This window comes from Chionomys nivalis, chromosome 7, assembly GCF_950005125.1.
Source record: "Chionomys nivalis chromosome 7, mChiNiv1.1, whole genome shotgun sequence".
Taxonomy (NCBI): Eukaryota; Metazoa; Chordata; class Mammalia; order Rodentia; family Cricetidae; genus Chionomys; species Chionomys nivalis.
This window is the reverse complement of record NC_080092.1, coordinates 11,891,372-11,907,784: the sequence shown is the minus strand read 5'-3', so window position 1 is coordinate 11,907,784 and position 16,413 is coordinate 11,891,372. Positions and strand designations below refer to the sequence as shown.

Here is a 16,413-nt window from a genome sequence, read left to right as displayed (position 1 = left end):
GCTGCTGTCTTACAGAACAGGCAGGTGGTTTCAGAACCTAACTCCATCGAATTGCACTTTTAAATTTTCTTTTATGTAGTGCTGGGAATTGAACCTAGGGCCTCACACATGCTAGGTAAGCACTGGGTTATATAAGTTTCCTAGAGTTCTTGAGTGAGGACTGTTAAGGACCAGCGCCCAAGTAACTTGGGTATGCTGAATTCATTTTATGATGGTTGGGTGGAGTGTGTGGTGCGTGTACTTGAACAGTATGCAATCTACCATTTTTGCCTCCTCTTCTTCTTTGTTTTGTTTTTCAAGACAGGGTCTCTCTGTGTAGCCTTAGCTGTTGTGGAACTTACTCTGTGGATCAGGCTGGCCTTAAACTCAGAGATCTGCCTCCCTCTGTCTCTGGAGTGCTGGGATTAAAAGCATGAACCACCATTGCCTGGCTCTATCCTTTTCTTGTAGCTTTTATTTTTTAATTTTTATTTATATTTTTTAAATAACAGTGTCTTACTGGTCTGGGACTTGACAATTAAGCTGGCTAGACAGCACACTAGAATTGCTTTCCCGCTTTCCCACTGAGGTTAAAGGTGGACTACCAGGTTTGGCTTTTTTGTTGCTGCTGTTGTTATTTTTATTGATTTTGGGCAGAAGGCATGGAGGTACTAGTTATTGAATCCAGGACCTTATGCATGCTAGGCACCTGCCTACTACTGAGCTGTATCCCCAGTCCACATTTGCTTGTTTGTTTTAATTCTGCAGATTGAATTTAGGTCCCGTGCTTTCAAATCAAGTAGTTTACTGACTGAGCTATATCTTCCCAATCTGTTATAGTCAGGATAGTCACAACTATGAGGATATACTAAGGACAGAGCTGAAGAGAATGTGTTTATGGATGTAGGTAAAGTTTTTGCAATTTTTACTCCAAGTTTAGCCCTGAGCACTTAATTTCTTTCTCAGTGTACCTATTTCCCACCCCTACCCCACCTCTTTTTTTTGGGTGCAGAGTCTTGGTACGTAACCCAGGCTGGCCCAAAAGCCATGATTTTTCTGCATGCTAGGATTACAGGTTTGCACCACCACGCCTTGCTTATGCTTCAATTTTTAACTGTGCTTCCTCTCAACTTTCTGACTCATTGACAATTGTTATATCATCATTTTATTAACAGTTGCCAAGCTTTCCAGGAGCTCTTTAACAGTAATACTAGCCATAATCATGAGTATTCTTGCTTTATCATGAATCTTGCCAGCATTGGGTGTCTCTGTATAAAGTGAACATACTCCAGAATTGCAGATGCACACTATTATGTCTGAGGATGTGAGCAAGGGAGAAGGAGATAAAGCAGCTGCAGTGTATACCCAGAGTCAGACAGATGTGCTGCCCTGCCTTCAGCAGTATCATAATAAAGTGCTTGTGTTTGGGCTTATCTGCTTAGGACAAGAGCGTCCTTGACTCTCACCTCTTTCCTCTGTGTTTGCAGTATGATGCTGTTCCCATTCAGTCCAGTGTGGTGTTATGTTCCTGCCCATCCCCATCAATGGTGAGGTCCCAGACTGAGTCCAGTTCGGCCCCTGGCATGCCTAGTGGTGTTACCAGGCAGGGACCCACCATGGATGGCACCACAGCCGAAGCCCGACCAAGTACCAACCCCTTGCAGCAGCACCCTGCCCAGCTGCCACCACAGCCTCGCAAGAAGCGGCCTGAAGACTTCAAGTTTGGGAAAATCCTTGGCGAGGGCTCTTTTTCGACAGTGAGTATGTGCCTCTGCTGCTGCGCTTATTGAGTGGAGGATTATCCTGAGATCGCTGAGTACTGAGAACACCTGAGCAGGCACGGATCTCCCCAGGAGATGGTTTCATGCCCTTGTGGGTTCTGTGAATGTCACTAGAGTCTTGGAGGGAGTGGACTCCCTGAGTTTACTACCTGAAGAAAGCTTGCTTAAACTGGTTTCCCTCCCTCCCTCCCTCCCTCCCTCCCTCCCTCCCTCCCTCCCTCCCTCCCTCCCTCCCTCCCTCCCTCTCTCCCTCCCCCCCCTCCCTCCCTCCCTCCCCTCCCTCCCTCCCTCCCTCCCTTTTTTCTGTTTTGGTCCATACCTTTTCTCCACATACTCAGGAGACTGAGGCAAAGGAGTTTAAACCTGGACGTTTCAAGGCCTCTTGGTAATATATTGAATGAATGCCTTACTCAAAAACAAACAAAAGCAGCTGTTGATTCATGTTACTTTAAAACTACAGTTAATGTAGCATGAGCATGTATGTTCTGTGTCTTCTGGTCTTACTGGAGGGGCCTTAGGAAGCCTTTAGTTTCTTAGGTTGAAAATTAGTATCTTTTTGGAGACTTTTGGTAGCATTCAGTGACCTTTTTTATGTCTGGGTTTTTTTGTTTGTTTGTTTGTTTGTTTGTGTTTGCTTTAGAACCTAAACTATGACACTAAGTATTTGCTGGAGAGTTATCCTACAGATTTTTTTTTTCTAACTCCAGGACAAGTGGGTATTTCTGCAGAGTGGCCAAGAGGTCACTCTCAATTCCAAACAACTGCCAATGAAACAGATTTCTGTGTTCCATTTCCAGTCTGAAATAGGCACTCCAGGGTAGTTCCAGAGGGACTAACTTTTAGAAGTTCCTAAACAACCAGTTGTCTTTATACCTGACCTTGTGAAGAATCCATCTGTGCATTTTGTTTTCTCTTCTTTATTTTTTTGGAGACAGAGTCTCACTTTCTTGCCCTAACTAGCCCAGAACTTCATATGTAGCTCAAGCTGGCCTTGAACTTACAGAGATTTGCCTCCTCTACCTCCTGAATGCACACATTAAAGATGAGTGTCGCCAAGACTAGCTGAATTTTTTTCTTAGCTTTATATATATAAAACTGTGAAAGATTCTAAAATACAAAGAATATAAAATATAGCTTATTTATACTCATCCCATTTTAAATTAACTGAAATTTACTTTCACTGTAAGTAACAGCTCTGGTGGTAAGTTGGTTTATAGAATTGTGGCCTTATGAAAAAAGCCTTCAATCATGAAGATTGTTCTCTGTGCCTTTGGAACGCACCACGCCTTACAGGAAGAGGAAACTGCTTTGAGATCCCTGGGTGTTGCACTCAGCTACAGATGATATTCTAGTGAAGTTCTTCCTTTTTTCAGTTTACTCCTTTATATATTTTTTCGCACCATCCTTCCTGGGTGGCACAGTCATCCTTCTTATTCAGTGCCATTTTGAACTTATGCCATGAGGTACCTGGGAAAGCACTGCCAGCAGGAGGCTCCTTCCTGGCTCTTGAAATCAATAGTCCTGGATCTCAAATGAGGTGTTACACTGATTCATCTCTCTATTCCTGAAATAGCGAGCTCTTAAATTAGATTTCCAGGGGAGGAATAAAGGGCATACGGTTAGCCAGATTGAGCAGGATATTCACTTGGCAGAGCTTGAAGCTGGTGCTAGAGAGCAGACCTGCTCCAAAGTACACTATCACATCCAAGATAGTAATGACATCACTCCTGGTGACAGGGAGCAGCATGTCCCTTGCAGTTCTTTAGAAGACTCTCTCTGTTCTGCGGGAAACCTGCTTATGAAATGCTAAGTTTAGAAACCAGCTCACAAACTGGGCATGATGGCACATGCCTTTAATCCCAGCACTCAGCAAGATAAAACAGGTGGATCTCTATGAGTTCAAGGCCAATCTGGGCTACATAGTGAGCTCCAGGCTAGCCAAGGCTACATAATGAACCCTGTCCCCTCAAAACAAGCAAATAATCCCCTCCTGAGAATGGATTCCAGTAAACCAAAGTACTTCCCAACTCCTCCTTTCCTTTTCTTACACAGGAAGTTAATCGTGCGTGTTCATGAAGGAATGTGAATATATGTATTCTCCATTCCTAAGGGGGAATACACTACTCCAGCCTGCTCCCCCGACCCTAGTGGCTGTGAGTCATGTATATACAGCATATTTTTTCAGAAAGTTCTTTGAGATCTTTCTACTTAAATACTTTGAATCCTGCCTTGTTCCTGATGGCTGTGGGCATCTCACAGTACTGTTTCGGGACTGTGTCTACAGAGTTCTGTCACCTTTGCTATGGTTATTTTCCACCAGGCTCAGTGATTTCTTGAGGCATGTTTCATTTGCTCTTTGATTCTTGGTCTGTCATTGCAGGTGTCTGATAACCACAACAATTTGCGTTTATCAGCCATGTTGGGGCAAAAGCATCTTTGGCAAAGCTGCTCCTCCATAGGCTCTGGCTACACCTTGGGCCTTTCAGCTCCTTTTGGTCTGGTGCTTCAGGTGTGCCCAGAGTTTGCTGGTCTTCTGTCCCTGAAGCAGAGTCTGACAGGCAGAGGTGTGCTCTGTTTGGAAAGCATTCTGTAAAGAGGGTTTGTTCTGTGCTATTTTAGTTCTTGGTACACAGTAGAACCATAGCTATGTTCATGCTATTAAATGAAATATATGACAGCAATTATTTGGAGAAGCCTAAGTCAAAGGCAGCTTTTTACCAGGACCTATATTGGAAAGTCATATTCTCCCTAATTCTGTCAGCCTGTCTTTTGTTTGTTTGTTTGTTTTTCCCTCAAGACAGGGTTTCTTTCTGTAACAGCTCTGGCTGTCCTGGAATTGTGGTTTTTTTTTGTTTTTGTTTTTTGTTTTTTCTTTTGGTTTTTCGAGACAGGGTTTCTCTGTAGCTTTGGTGCCTCTCCCGGAATTAGCTCTTGTAGACTAGGCTGGCCTCAAACTCCCAGAGATCTGCCTGCCTCTGCCTCCCGAGTGCTGGGATTAAAGGCGTGCGCCACCACCGCCCGGCTTTGTTTTGTTTTTTTAAGATAGGGTTTCTCTGTGTAACCCTGGCTATCCTGGAACTCTGTAGGCCATGCTGGCCTCAAACTCAAGAGATCCACCTGCCTCTGACCCCTAATCTGCTGGGATTAAAGTCATGTGCCACCACTGCTGAGATGAAAAGATATTTTGTTTGTTTTTTTTTTTATTATTATTTTTTATTTTGCTTTTTTGTTTTTCAAGTTTTCTGTGTGTAACATCCCTGGGTGTCCTGGAGCTTACTTTTTAGACCAGATTGGCCTTGGACTCACAGAGATCTGCCCTACAAATACTGGGATTAAAGGTGTGTGCCGCCGCCACCACCTGGCAAGACATATTCTTGAAGTTATTTTTCTTTTTTTTTTTTTTTAAAGATTTATTTATTATGTACACAGTGTTCAGCCTCCATGCCTGCAGGCCAGAAGAGGGCACCAGATCTCATTACAGATGGTTGTGAGCCACCATGTGGTTGCTGGGGAATTGAACTCAGGACCTTTGGAAGAGCAGTCAGTGCTCTTAACCTCTGAGCCATCTCTCCAGCCCTGAAGTTATTTTTCTAAAGAAATTTTCAGTACCCACTTGTGGTATTTGGAATCAATAAAATTCTCTTTGTTTGTGAAGGGGGTGTTGAAACAGGGTCTTACTGTGTAACAGGGTGGCCTGGAGCTTGGAATCCTCCTACCTCTGGCTTCTGACTGAGTGTTAAGATTATAGGTGTGCACTGTTGGTTCTTAAATTTATACTTTGACTATATCATGAGAACTTCTGGCAGCTGATTATGAACATTTCAAAATGATGGCACAATTACTGTTTGCCACTTAATGTTTGCTGTCATGTTACTATTTTCTTTTAGAATATTAACACAGACAGTGGCTTTCTGATGTGTTTGTTAGTGCAGGATCCAATGTAACCTCAAGTTGTATGTATGGACTAGACAGCCTGTGTAGGGTGACATTGACTTACCTGACTCATTCATTATTACACTGTGTTTCCCCCCCCAAACCAGGTTGTTCTGGCCCGAGAACTGGCCACTTCCAGAGAATATGCTAGTAAGTACTAACTCCAGTGAGCTGTGTGTCTGGGATTCAGGGGCAGTGCGACTTTTGTACATATGGCAGCCTGGGTAGTGGTAGGGCCTGTGCTGATTGAGTCCTATGACAAAGGTTAGTCTTCTAGACCATGAAAGCTTGAGTGGGTGGTTTTGGGAAAACTACAGTTTATGTCAGTTACCTTTATAAATTTACTATTTTTCACATTTTCTAATGTTAGTAAACTTACTTCTTTCTTAAGTTAAAATTCTGGAGAAACGTCATATTATAAAAGAGAACAAAGTCCCGTACGTAACTAGAGAGAGAGATGTGATGTCACGCCTGGATCACCCATTCTTTGTGAAACTTTACTTTACATTTCAGGACGACGAAAAGTTGTGTATCCTTTGCACGGTCAGTGATGTCTGAAAACCACCTTGTGTTTTAGATTAGTGACTATGTTGGTTGTTCCTTGAAAGAAAAGGGCACAGCATGGATCCCTGTGGAGACTAATATCCTTGGAGGCAACAGATTGTACCAGCACACGGCTGAGGCTCTTACTAGTGTGCCATCTCTGAAGGGGAAACCTTCCCACAGTGTTGGTGTTTATTGATAAATATTGTACCTAATGGATTGCTGTTTTAGCCGTAGTAGCTGAACATTGATGCAGAAATGTCCCCTCATTCCTTTAGCCAATGTTCTGCAGTGTCTGTTAGGTATTATTGACTCCTGCTTTTGAAAAGTGAGGGCCTAAGAGGAAAAATAATTTTGGGTCTTCTCAGGCTCCTAGAGTTGGCACCAGCTTCTCCATACCCTCTTCCATTTTGAGTTTGGTCAGAGGGACAACTTGACTGGGCCTTTGAGAAATTCAAGAACCCAGAGTGCTGTGTAGCTCTGTCTCCTGGGCTTGCTCAGCCCCTCCCATTCCTCAGGGCTGTTTGAACTGCCTCTCCAGCAGTTCTCCTTGCGTGTATGTTCAGCATTGTTTGTCCACATTCCTCTTCTTCTTTTCTTTTAAAATTTATTTATTTATTTATTATGTATACAATGTTCTTTCTGTGTGTCTGCCTGCAGGCCAGAAGAGGGCATTAGATCTCATTTCTATTAGAATCATTTCCATGTGGTTGCTGGGAATTGAACTCAGGACCTCTGGAAGAACAGTCAATACTCTTAACCACTGAGCCATCTCTCCAGCCCCTCCTCCTCTTCTTCTTCCTACTTTTTATTTATGTACTCATTGTTTTTTTAATTTTATTTATTTATGTATCTATTTATTTATTTTGAGACAAGGTTTCTCTGCATGGTACACGGTTAGTTTTGTAGTAAGAATATAGTGGATGGTGGCCATTGTGTGAAGCGGGATCACATCTCAAGCCAGGAGGCAGAGTAAGTATGTGTGATTGGACTTGCTTCTTTTTTGGAGAATTTCCAATTACCAGTGAGTTTCAGGAGCCCAGTGCCCCAAAGATATGCTGTAAACCCTGCTTCTTAAAGATTCCCCCACCTCACAGTCCTACCACCTGGAGACCAAGCATCTAGTCACATGCACCCTTGAGGAGACACTGTGGATAGCCAAGATAGAGTCACCCATGCTTGACTTCATCTATCAGGGTTACAGTGGTAGGATCAGAGCTTAGAAGCCAGACCAGAATGTCCTTGCTTGGTCTTGGTGATTTCTAAATGATACTGGCCATCAGTCCAGGTGGAAAGAACTCTAGGTCTTTGTCTAATGGCACATACTGTTCTTGGTCTAAGACCTAGAAGGTCGTAATGACTCCCCTACCTCCCATGAGAATGAGATCCAGTGGCTTCTCCCTTATTGGTAATCCTCACTATACATTGTATTGAGAAAGAAAAATGAAACTTTTTGCATGAAGAAATGCCCAGATATGACACTGTCCTTCATTTAGTCATAATTTCAAGTGGAGGAGAGGAACTAGTCCTTGTCTATTCACTTTTCGTTACCCTCGAGAGACTCAGGATGAACCCACACCCCTTCAGGACAAGTGAGATGAAGCAGAACTTGGGGACACTTCTGCTATAGACTGGAAACAGACAGATCACTCAGGAACTACTTAGGGTTCTTCATTAGATTTTATTATAGCAGCCTGGGAAAGTGAGTCCAGAGGCTTGGTCAAGAGTAAGGTTTCCGTATCTTGGTGTAGTCCTGGCTTGATCAGAGCCAGTGGGGGAACCTTCCTCTTCACACACAGATGAAGACCAAAGAGTTCTTAGACATAGTTCTTTCTACCCCCATCATCTTTAAACTTCCACCAGACCAGGCTGCCTGCTTGTCTTCATTATGTCTCATTTGCAGCATGGAGTCAGGACCACAAGACTGGGTTCTAGTCCTGTCCATTATTTGCTTTGTGAACTTGAGTCAGTTGCTTAATCTCTCGGCCAGGTTCCTCCTCTGCAAATTGCACACATTGGGCTATTGAGCTTCCTGATTAGGCATTTGGTTGTACCTGCCCTCCCAGGGGCTCACCCAGTCTGTGACAGTTTTTGCTGCCCTGGAGCACTGACTATGGCCAAGGGGGTGGAGGATGCCCACTAAATTGTTGAAGTCTAAAAGAACATTCTGGAATGGGGAAGGATGTGCTTGCAGAGAACCAGCAGCCTGAGAAATAATCCCAGGCACCTGCTATGTTTAAGACAACTTGCATCTGCTTCCCTCCTGAGCAAAGACCTATAGGTGTCCCTCTCAACAGGAACCAGGAACCAGTGAAGGATCAACTAAAGAGTAAAACCATGAAGCCAGAAAGAGAAGTTACTTCCTGTTCCCCTTACCGCATGGCTGTGGCCTTATACCTGGGCTCCTAACTGGCGAGGCCCTTCTGCCAGCTTATGTCAGGCTAGAATTGGTGGCTCCATGGCATGTTTTAGGGTTTTATCTACTGATGTGATAAAACAAACAACTTGGGAAGTAGTGGTAGTGGCATTTTCCTGTATTTTAATAAATAAAACTTGTCTGAGGATCAGAAAAGTAAAAGCCACATTGGCCAGGTAGCAATGACACACACCTTTAATCCCAGTTGCCACACTAACTGCCATAGAAACCAGGAGGTAGTGGTGAATGCCTTTAATCCCAAAATAGAGAGGATTATAAAACAGGAGGAGACAGCTCTCAAGTACAGTCTCATTCTGAGATTCTTGGAGGCAGGATCACCTGAAGTTGAGGTAAGAGCCAGTGGCTGGCTGTTTTGCTTTTTTGGGTCTTAAGGTTGAACCCCAATTTCTCTCTTTGAGCTTTTATTAATCGTGCTTCATTTGGGAAGAAAAGGGTTTATTTCAGCTTAGAGTTCCACATCATAGACTATCACTGAGGGATGTCAGAGCAGTAAATTAGGGCAGGGATCTCAAGACAGGAGCTGTTGCAGAGGCCACAAAGGAGTGCTGCTTACTAGCTTGCTCCCATGACTTTTTCAGTCTGCTTTATTGTACAACTCAGGATTACCTTCCCAGGAATGGTACCACCCACAGTGGGCTGGGCCTATCCACATCAATCGCTAATTAAGAAAATGTACTACAGTCTTACCTACAGGCAAATCTTAGGAAGGCAGTTTCTTTTTTTTTTTTTTTTTTAAAGATTTATTTTTATTTATTATGTGTACAGTACGTCTGCATGTATGCCTGCAGGCCAGCAGAGGGCACCAGATTTCATTACAGATGGTTGTGAGCCACCATGTGGTTGCTGGGAATTGAACTCAGGACCTCCTGAAGAGCAGTCAGTGCTCTTAACCTCTGAGCCGTCTCTCCAGCCCAAGGAAGGCAGTTTCTTAATTGAAAATTTCTTTCCAGATGACTCTGACAGAGACCTGCCCAGCTGCATCCTATCTACTCCTTCAAAAAGGAGATTGATGCCATGTTTTAGCTAGTTTTATGTCAACTTGACACAAAGCATAGGTAGTCAGAGCTGGGCCTGGCTGGGAACATCTCTACCAGCTTTGGTTGTAGTCCTGTCTCGGTTTGTTTTCTTCTCCAGAGCCTCAGGCTCCCTCCTTGGTGGTTGACAGGAATGCCCTGACAGACAAAAGCCAGAACGGAGAAAGAAGTTCACCTTGGCTTCTTTTATGAACTTCAAACTTGGATTCAGACTGCTGCTTAGTTTAGTCAGCATTCGGACCCTTGTGTCCCAGGCTGCCAGGGAGGTGTGGTATCTGGAGATTTCCAGTAAGAAGCACAAATGTTTGGTGCTTTGGAGGAAAACAGTCATTTGGAACTGTTTCTTGTCAGTGTTCTGTCCCCTTTGAAGAAAAATCATAAGCAGAACATGGGGGCGGGAGGTGTGTGGGAAGGAGAGACTGACTATTTCTCATCTCTCCAGCAGGTATTTCTCAAATAGATCAAATGAATCGGAAAATTAAAATTGTTATAAAGCATGTCATTTTTATGCACAGGATTGTTAGCATAGCCAGTGGAAGCATCAAGGTCAGGCAAGGGTCGTGGTGTAGCCACTCAGTTCTGTTAGGATGCTGTTTTCGGAACTGTGTTCTCCTGCACTTTAAAGCTGTGCCTTGGCCATGGTCAGTTGGTCCAACAGCCATCTAGAGACTTCCTTTCATGGACCACAGAGGCCTTTGAGGACCATGTGTCTAGAAGGGCACCTGGACTGAGAGGTGCTGTCCATGTTTTTTCAGGGATTGTCATTGTCTTCTTAGAAATTCTGTGCCTGACACCTGGTCTTGGAGCATAGGTACCTTCAATTTGCACTTGATGAAAAGAAAGTTCTTATGGGGCTTTAAAGGTTAATTTTTAGAAAACAACAACAACAACAACAACAACAACGTATTTTTCCATTCTTCCTTAACTGCCAATGTTCAGATTTTGGCCTTAGTTATGCCAAAAATGGAGAATTACTTAAATACATCCGCAAAATCGGTTCATTTGATGAAACCTGTACTCGCTTTTACACGGCTGAGATTGTGTCTGCTTTAGAGTACTTGCACGGAAAGGGCATCATTCACAGGTAATGGATGGTGTGTACAGTATAGTCCCTGTAATGAGTGATAAGGGACAGTGACTCTGAGGTGCACAGATAACCCACACCAGCTCTCTGGGGTCAGCGTTGGCTGGCTTTATAAAAGTTATGATTTAGGTATTTCCAGGTGATGCTCACTTGAGAAAGCTGAGAACAGGCTGGAAATGAAAGGAGTCTGCACTTCAGAGTCTCGTGTCTAAGTCATCAGTTCAACGTGGGCGAGGTGTCTCCTGTGACACTTGCAGACCAGATATCTGGCGCTTTTTATCTTGTCAGCTGTATAGCTTTTGTGTCTGTTTAATTCTGGTCACATTTTTCATTTCTTCATTTTGAAAAAGGCAAATTAGAACTGTGATTTATGAACTAAAACAATAAAATGTTACTAAAAATGGCAGATGAAGCAGAGAGGGTGGCCGTGGAAGCGGCGGTGTTAAGATGTTTGTAACAACTCACCTGCTTGAAGATAAAAGTAATACAGTTATAAAATTATTTGGGAATGCCTATATTCTATGCTGTTGATTCTTGTTTGATATGAACTTTGGGATTGTATTCTTGGTTTTTAGTCTGTAAAGGAAAAGATTCATCCCATTATTGTACATCAAAATGTACAGTGTATGATAATGCTGCTACATTTCATCTTAAAGGTAAAATTCTACTTTTACAGAGACCTTAAACCAGAAAACATTTTGTTAAATGAGGACATGCACATCCAGATCACAGATTTTGGAACAGCAAAAGTGTTATCCCCAGAGAGCAAACAAGGTATGTTTGCTTGATTTTTTTTTTTCAGTAGAGCCTTGTTTTAGGCTTGATGCCGAGAGCAACTTTGAGCAACATGTTACACTGTATGATTCCTTTTGACGTCTCATAGTTTGAAATCTAGTAGTAGATAAGGACCAAAGATAGCTCGGCTAGTTCTTGCTCCATAGAACATGTGTCAGGTCACTTGTGAACTAAGGGTAGAGTTGGTGGCAGCTATAAGTACTACAGGTGATACTTTGAGAGCACATCCTTGGACTCCATTGTCTTCCTCTCACCCATCCTTCAGTTTTCCCATGTGATGTATATAGCTGCCTATGACGGCCCATGCATCCTCAGGAAGATTCTAGGAAAATTATATGAGCAAGGGTTAATTTTGCCTATTTATTTCAAGTTCTGTTTAGTGTTAGCACATAGCCTTGGATCATACTGTGACACCTTTACTGTTGGGGGTGGGCGTGGGGGTGGGAGCTGCTGAGACTCCATTTGGGCCAGAAAAGTGGGATGGCTTCTGCCACTAACATCCTCATTGGATAGAAAGTGCCTACTCTAGAGATATAAAAAATAACAATTAGACTCCTAAAGACTCTGCCACAGCATTGAGTTGAGACAGTAACCCAGAAATCCAAGGTGAGATGTGGTGATATCATCTAACCAAGGCAGAACATGTTCAGAAGACAAGATGGGGCAATGGGAAGAGGAAGAACATATGTGAGGTGATGTGCACTCAGGAAATAGCAAATCCGTCATATGTTCTGTGAGGACTATGATGCTGTCTGGGGGAAGGAAAGCTGCCTGGAAGGTTAATAATGACCTTCCAAAGGGTCCTTGTTTTCGAGATGCATGTGACTTTTTTTGAGCTGTGTGACCTTTTTGCCTATGCTTGGGGTCTCAGTGAGAGACAGACCATTAAGGAAGGCATTGTGGGATATGGTTGGCCACAGGCTTGGAGCACAGTTGTTTTAGTGGAAGGAAGAGTCTGATAGGCACTCTGCAGTGTGTAGGTTTTTTTTTTTTTGGTTTTTCGAGACAGGGTTTCTCTGTAGCTTTGGTGCCTGTCCTGAAACTAGCTCTTGTAGACCAGGCTGGTCTCGAACTCCCAGAGATCTGCCTGTCTCTGCCTCCCGAGTGCTGGGATTAAAGGCGTGCGCCACCACCGCCCGGCTGCAGTGTGTAGTTTTATGGCTATGGCCGCCTTTTGGAAAAGACCATGCAAGAGCATAGTGTAGTAGGCTTATGGCCTGTTTCTACAAACAGCAAGCCAATACATGGGAACCAGGGAGGATAACAGCTGGGACTGAAAAAAAGTCTAGGCAATGAAACAAGTTTTGTTCACATGGTGCTGTAGGAGATGGCCAGCTGGAACCTTGCATTTCCTTCTGTGTGCTGTTCTCACACGTGTTCTTTGTCAGACTTTATATGTTCTTTGCCTCTGTACAGTCCTTCTGTACTGGTGACATACCTATACTACTTTCTGGGGATAGCAAGCCTTGCCTTTGAGGAAAGAGGCTTCCTTAGGTGGTATAGTATTGTGCCCTTGCTGCCCCTTCTGTCATTGCTAAACCTGATACCTGACTGACTCATTCCAAGTCAGTAGTAGTTATCCTTCTGTCCAACAATGCTGATTTTATAGACTTGGTATAACCTTATATTATAGCCTTGAACATTGTCCATTTTAAAGTTACACCAGATAGCCACTGTAATGGTTTGTTGTGTCCCTTTAAGAGATAAGCCCTGCCTACTCCCCACCTCTGCTGAGGCAGGCCAATCTTCTTGCTTGCAGCCTGAGTCTCTTCCTTTTCCATCTCCCTCTTGAAGAGGCAGCTTCTGCTTCTCCTCACTTTTCCCCTTCCCCCCTTCTCTCTCTCTCTCTCTCTCTCTCTCTCTCTCTCTCTCTCTCTCTCTCTCTGTCTCCCTCCCCCTCTCTCTCTCTGCTCTTCTCCTTCTCCCCCTTCCATTCCATAACCCACTAAATAAATATCCAACCTCAGTCTGCATGGCGTGCCTATCCATGTCTCTGTTCCCCTGGACCAGCACTTGGGGGGCAAAGACAGGCGAATCGCTGAGTTCGAGGCCAGCCTGGTCTACAAGAGCTAGTTCCAGGACAGGCACCAAAGCTACAGAGAAACCCTGTCTCGAAAAACAAAACAAAAAAGTATAAAAATGTAGCCCTGCTGTATCCGCCACATGGAAGCTGAGTTCTTATGTTCCTCAGGGGCCTGGAGAGAATGGATGTGGACGCTAATGTGGCTTCAAAGCATCTGGTGTCTACTCTGTGGCTTGCAGATGAGTGTCTCATGGGCCAGGACTATAAGCAGTGGAGTGTAGTCAGTCCCTGGGCTGGAAGCTAAGTCTTTTTGCTCTACTTATCTTGAATGCCCAAGCTACTGGTGACTAAAAAGAAGATGGTCTCTGATCTGCAGCTGTTTATTTGTGCCCGCAGTGTGTTCAATGGGTATCTAGATGCCACAGGCCCAACAGTGAGTACTACAGACAGGACCTCTATCCTTGCATTGCTTTGCTCTAGTGGCAAGATGATGGATAAATGTGATGAGTACCTCCTACAGCTGGTTGTTAGTAGGAGGTGTCAGGTGGATAGAATATAGTAAGGTCCTTTGGTTGCTCAGTCTAGTCCAGGTGACCAGCTGAGCTGACAGCCACCTCCCATCTGCTATAGTTAGATATTGACACTCTGAAGAATACACAGGAGAGCCAGTGTGGTTGGGGACCAAGGATTGTATTTTCAAGTATGACCTTTTCTTTTTTTCCTCCCATACTTAGCCAGGGCCAACTCATTTGTAGGAACAGCACAGTATGTTTCTCCAGAGCTGCTCACAGAGAAGTCGGCGTGTAAGAGGTAACTTGTTTTTAATATAACTTAGCCCTTCCCTTTTCTCTGTGATATCTACTAGGTTTAGTCATGAGGAATTACTATGTGAAAGAGAGATTTTAGTAGGTCTTAAATAGCTAAGTATGAGCCTGGTATGGTGATACATCCCTTATAATTCCAAAGGATGAATTAGGAGAATCATGATTAGTCAGCGATATATGGTGAAACCTTGTCTCAAAGCAAACAAAAATGGTTGGGCATGGTGGTGCATGCCTTTAATCCTAATGCTCAGGGTCAGAGGCAGGTAGATCTCTGAGTTCAAAGCCATCTTAGTTTATATAACAAGCTAGGGCTACATAGTGACACTCAAAGAAGTTAGTCTTCTGCTTTTTTAAAACATGTATTTGTCATTTGCTATGTATGCATTCTGTTTTTATAATTGATAATTCCTTGCTGGTTGTTGATTTTGGTGTAGGGAGCTTCATTTAGAAAAGCTGTGCAGTGGGTAAGTGTGGCTGCCATGCCACAGGATTACAGCAGGCCTGTGCTTATTGTAGTGCAGTGGGTTCTTTGGAGGTGGATAGAAGCCCTGGAGAGACAGAAGGAAGAAATTTCGAGCCCAGGGCTTATAGCCATGGGTTAGCTTTGAGGTTGTTTGAGAGATGTAGCTGAATCTTCTTGGAATCCTCAGTCATACATATCAGAAATTTGGAGTATGTAGAGTGATGTAGAGACTGGCAGTGGAACAGTTTTTTTTAATTGGTTTTTGTTTTTAATGTGTGTGGGGTTTTTCCTGTGTGTATGTCTGTGTACCGTGGGCATGTGTGGTATCCCTGGAGACTAGAAGAGGATGTCAGATACCTTGAAACTGGAGGTTTTTTTTTTTTTTTTTTTTTTTTTTTTTCTTCGAGACAGGGTTTCTCCGTAGCTTTTGGTTCCTGTCCTGGAACTAGCTCTTGTAGACCAGGCTGGCCTCAAACTCACAGAGATCCTCCTGCCTCTGCCTCCCAAGTGCTGGGATTAAAGGCGTGTGCCACCACCGCCCGGCTGAAACTGGAGTTATGGATGGTTGTAAACCACCATGTAAGGTTCAGGGAATGGAACCTGGGTCCTTTAGAAGAAATCAGTGCTCTTAACCACTGAGCCATCTCTCCAGACTCGAAGGGGTAGGGATCCACCTACTAATTTATTTATTTATATAGTCATCTATCTATTTATCTAAAGATCAGATATTAAAAATAAAGAAGGGTCATTCTGGAGGGAGTCAATGACCTGAGGCCATGCCAGTTTCAAGGCTCTGTCTTGGAGACTAAGGAGCCACATTAGGATATCGATTTGAGGTTTGGAGAGAAGGTTCAGGAGACAGGGTCTGTTCCTTATGGCTGGGTGCTTCTCATCTTGCGGTAGACTGCTTTGTATCTGGTTTAGCCCCAGCTGCCTGGCCTTTTGTGAGTTCTGAACATAGATATTCTACTCTAACAGGTTGCAAGGGGTCACCTGTGTAAACGAATGCATGAGTCTGGTTAGGTAGCACTGACAGCTTTGGAAAATCTAGAGGTGTGCCCAAAGGGACAAACAGTTGCATTAGAATTTGAGTTCTTAACTTGGGCCAGACGTTGTACTGGGTCAGATCTTTTTTTTAATCTATTTATTATGTAGACAGTATTCTTGGTATTCTGTCTGCATGTATGCCTGCAGGCCAGAAGAGGGCGCCAGATCTCATTACAGGTAGTTGTGAACCACCATGTGGTTGCTGGGAACTGAACTCAGGACCTTCAGAAGGACAGGCAGTGCTTTTAACCACCAAGCCATCTCTCCAGCCCCTCTTTGTTGTTGTTGTTTTTTTTTTTAGTGTGTATTAATATTTGCCTCTATGTATGTATGTTTATCATATACGTATCCAGTGCTTACAAAAGACCAGAGAAGACTGAAATTATAATTGTGAGCTACCATTGCGGGTACCGAGAATTGAACCTGGGTCTTCTGTAAGAGTAGCAAGTACTCTTAACCACTGAGCTATC

At 43.7% G+C, this 16,413-nt stretch overlaps 1 protein-coding gene across 1 annotated transcript in view; it reads left to right on the top strand.

The window, feature by feature from the left end:
• Pdpk1 (3-phosphoinositide dependent protein kinase 1) overlaps nt 1-16,413 on the top strand; it is a 72,147-nt gene that overhangs the window by 32,238 nt on the left and 23,496 nt on the right. The window contains exons 2-7 of the mRNA XM_057774630.1: nt 1,467-1,736; nt 5,801-5,843; nt 6,085-6,222; nt 10,647-10,791; nt 11,468-11,565; nt 14,344-14,419. Of these exons, the coding sequence (XP_057630613.1) occupies nt 1,467-1,736; nt 5,801-5,843; nt 6,085-6,222; nt 10,647-10,791; nt 11,468-11,565; nt 14,344-14,419 (770 nt within the window). The remainder of the gene's footprint in view (nt 1-1,466; nt 1,737-5,800; nt 5,844-6,084; nt 6,223-10,646; nt 10,792-11,467; nt 11,566-14,343; nt 14,420-16,413) is intronic.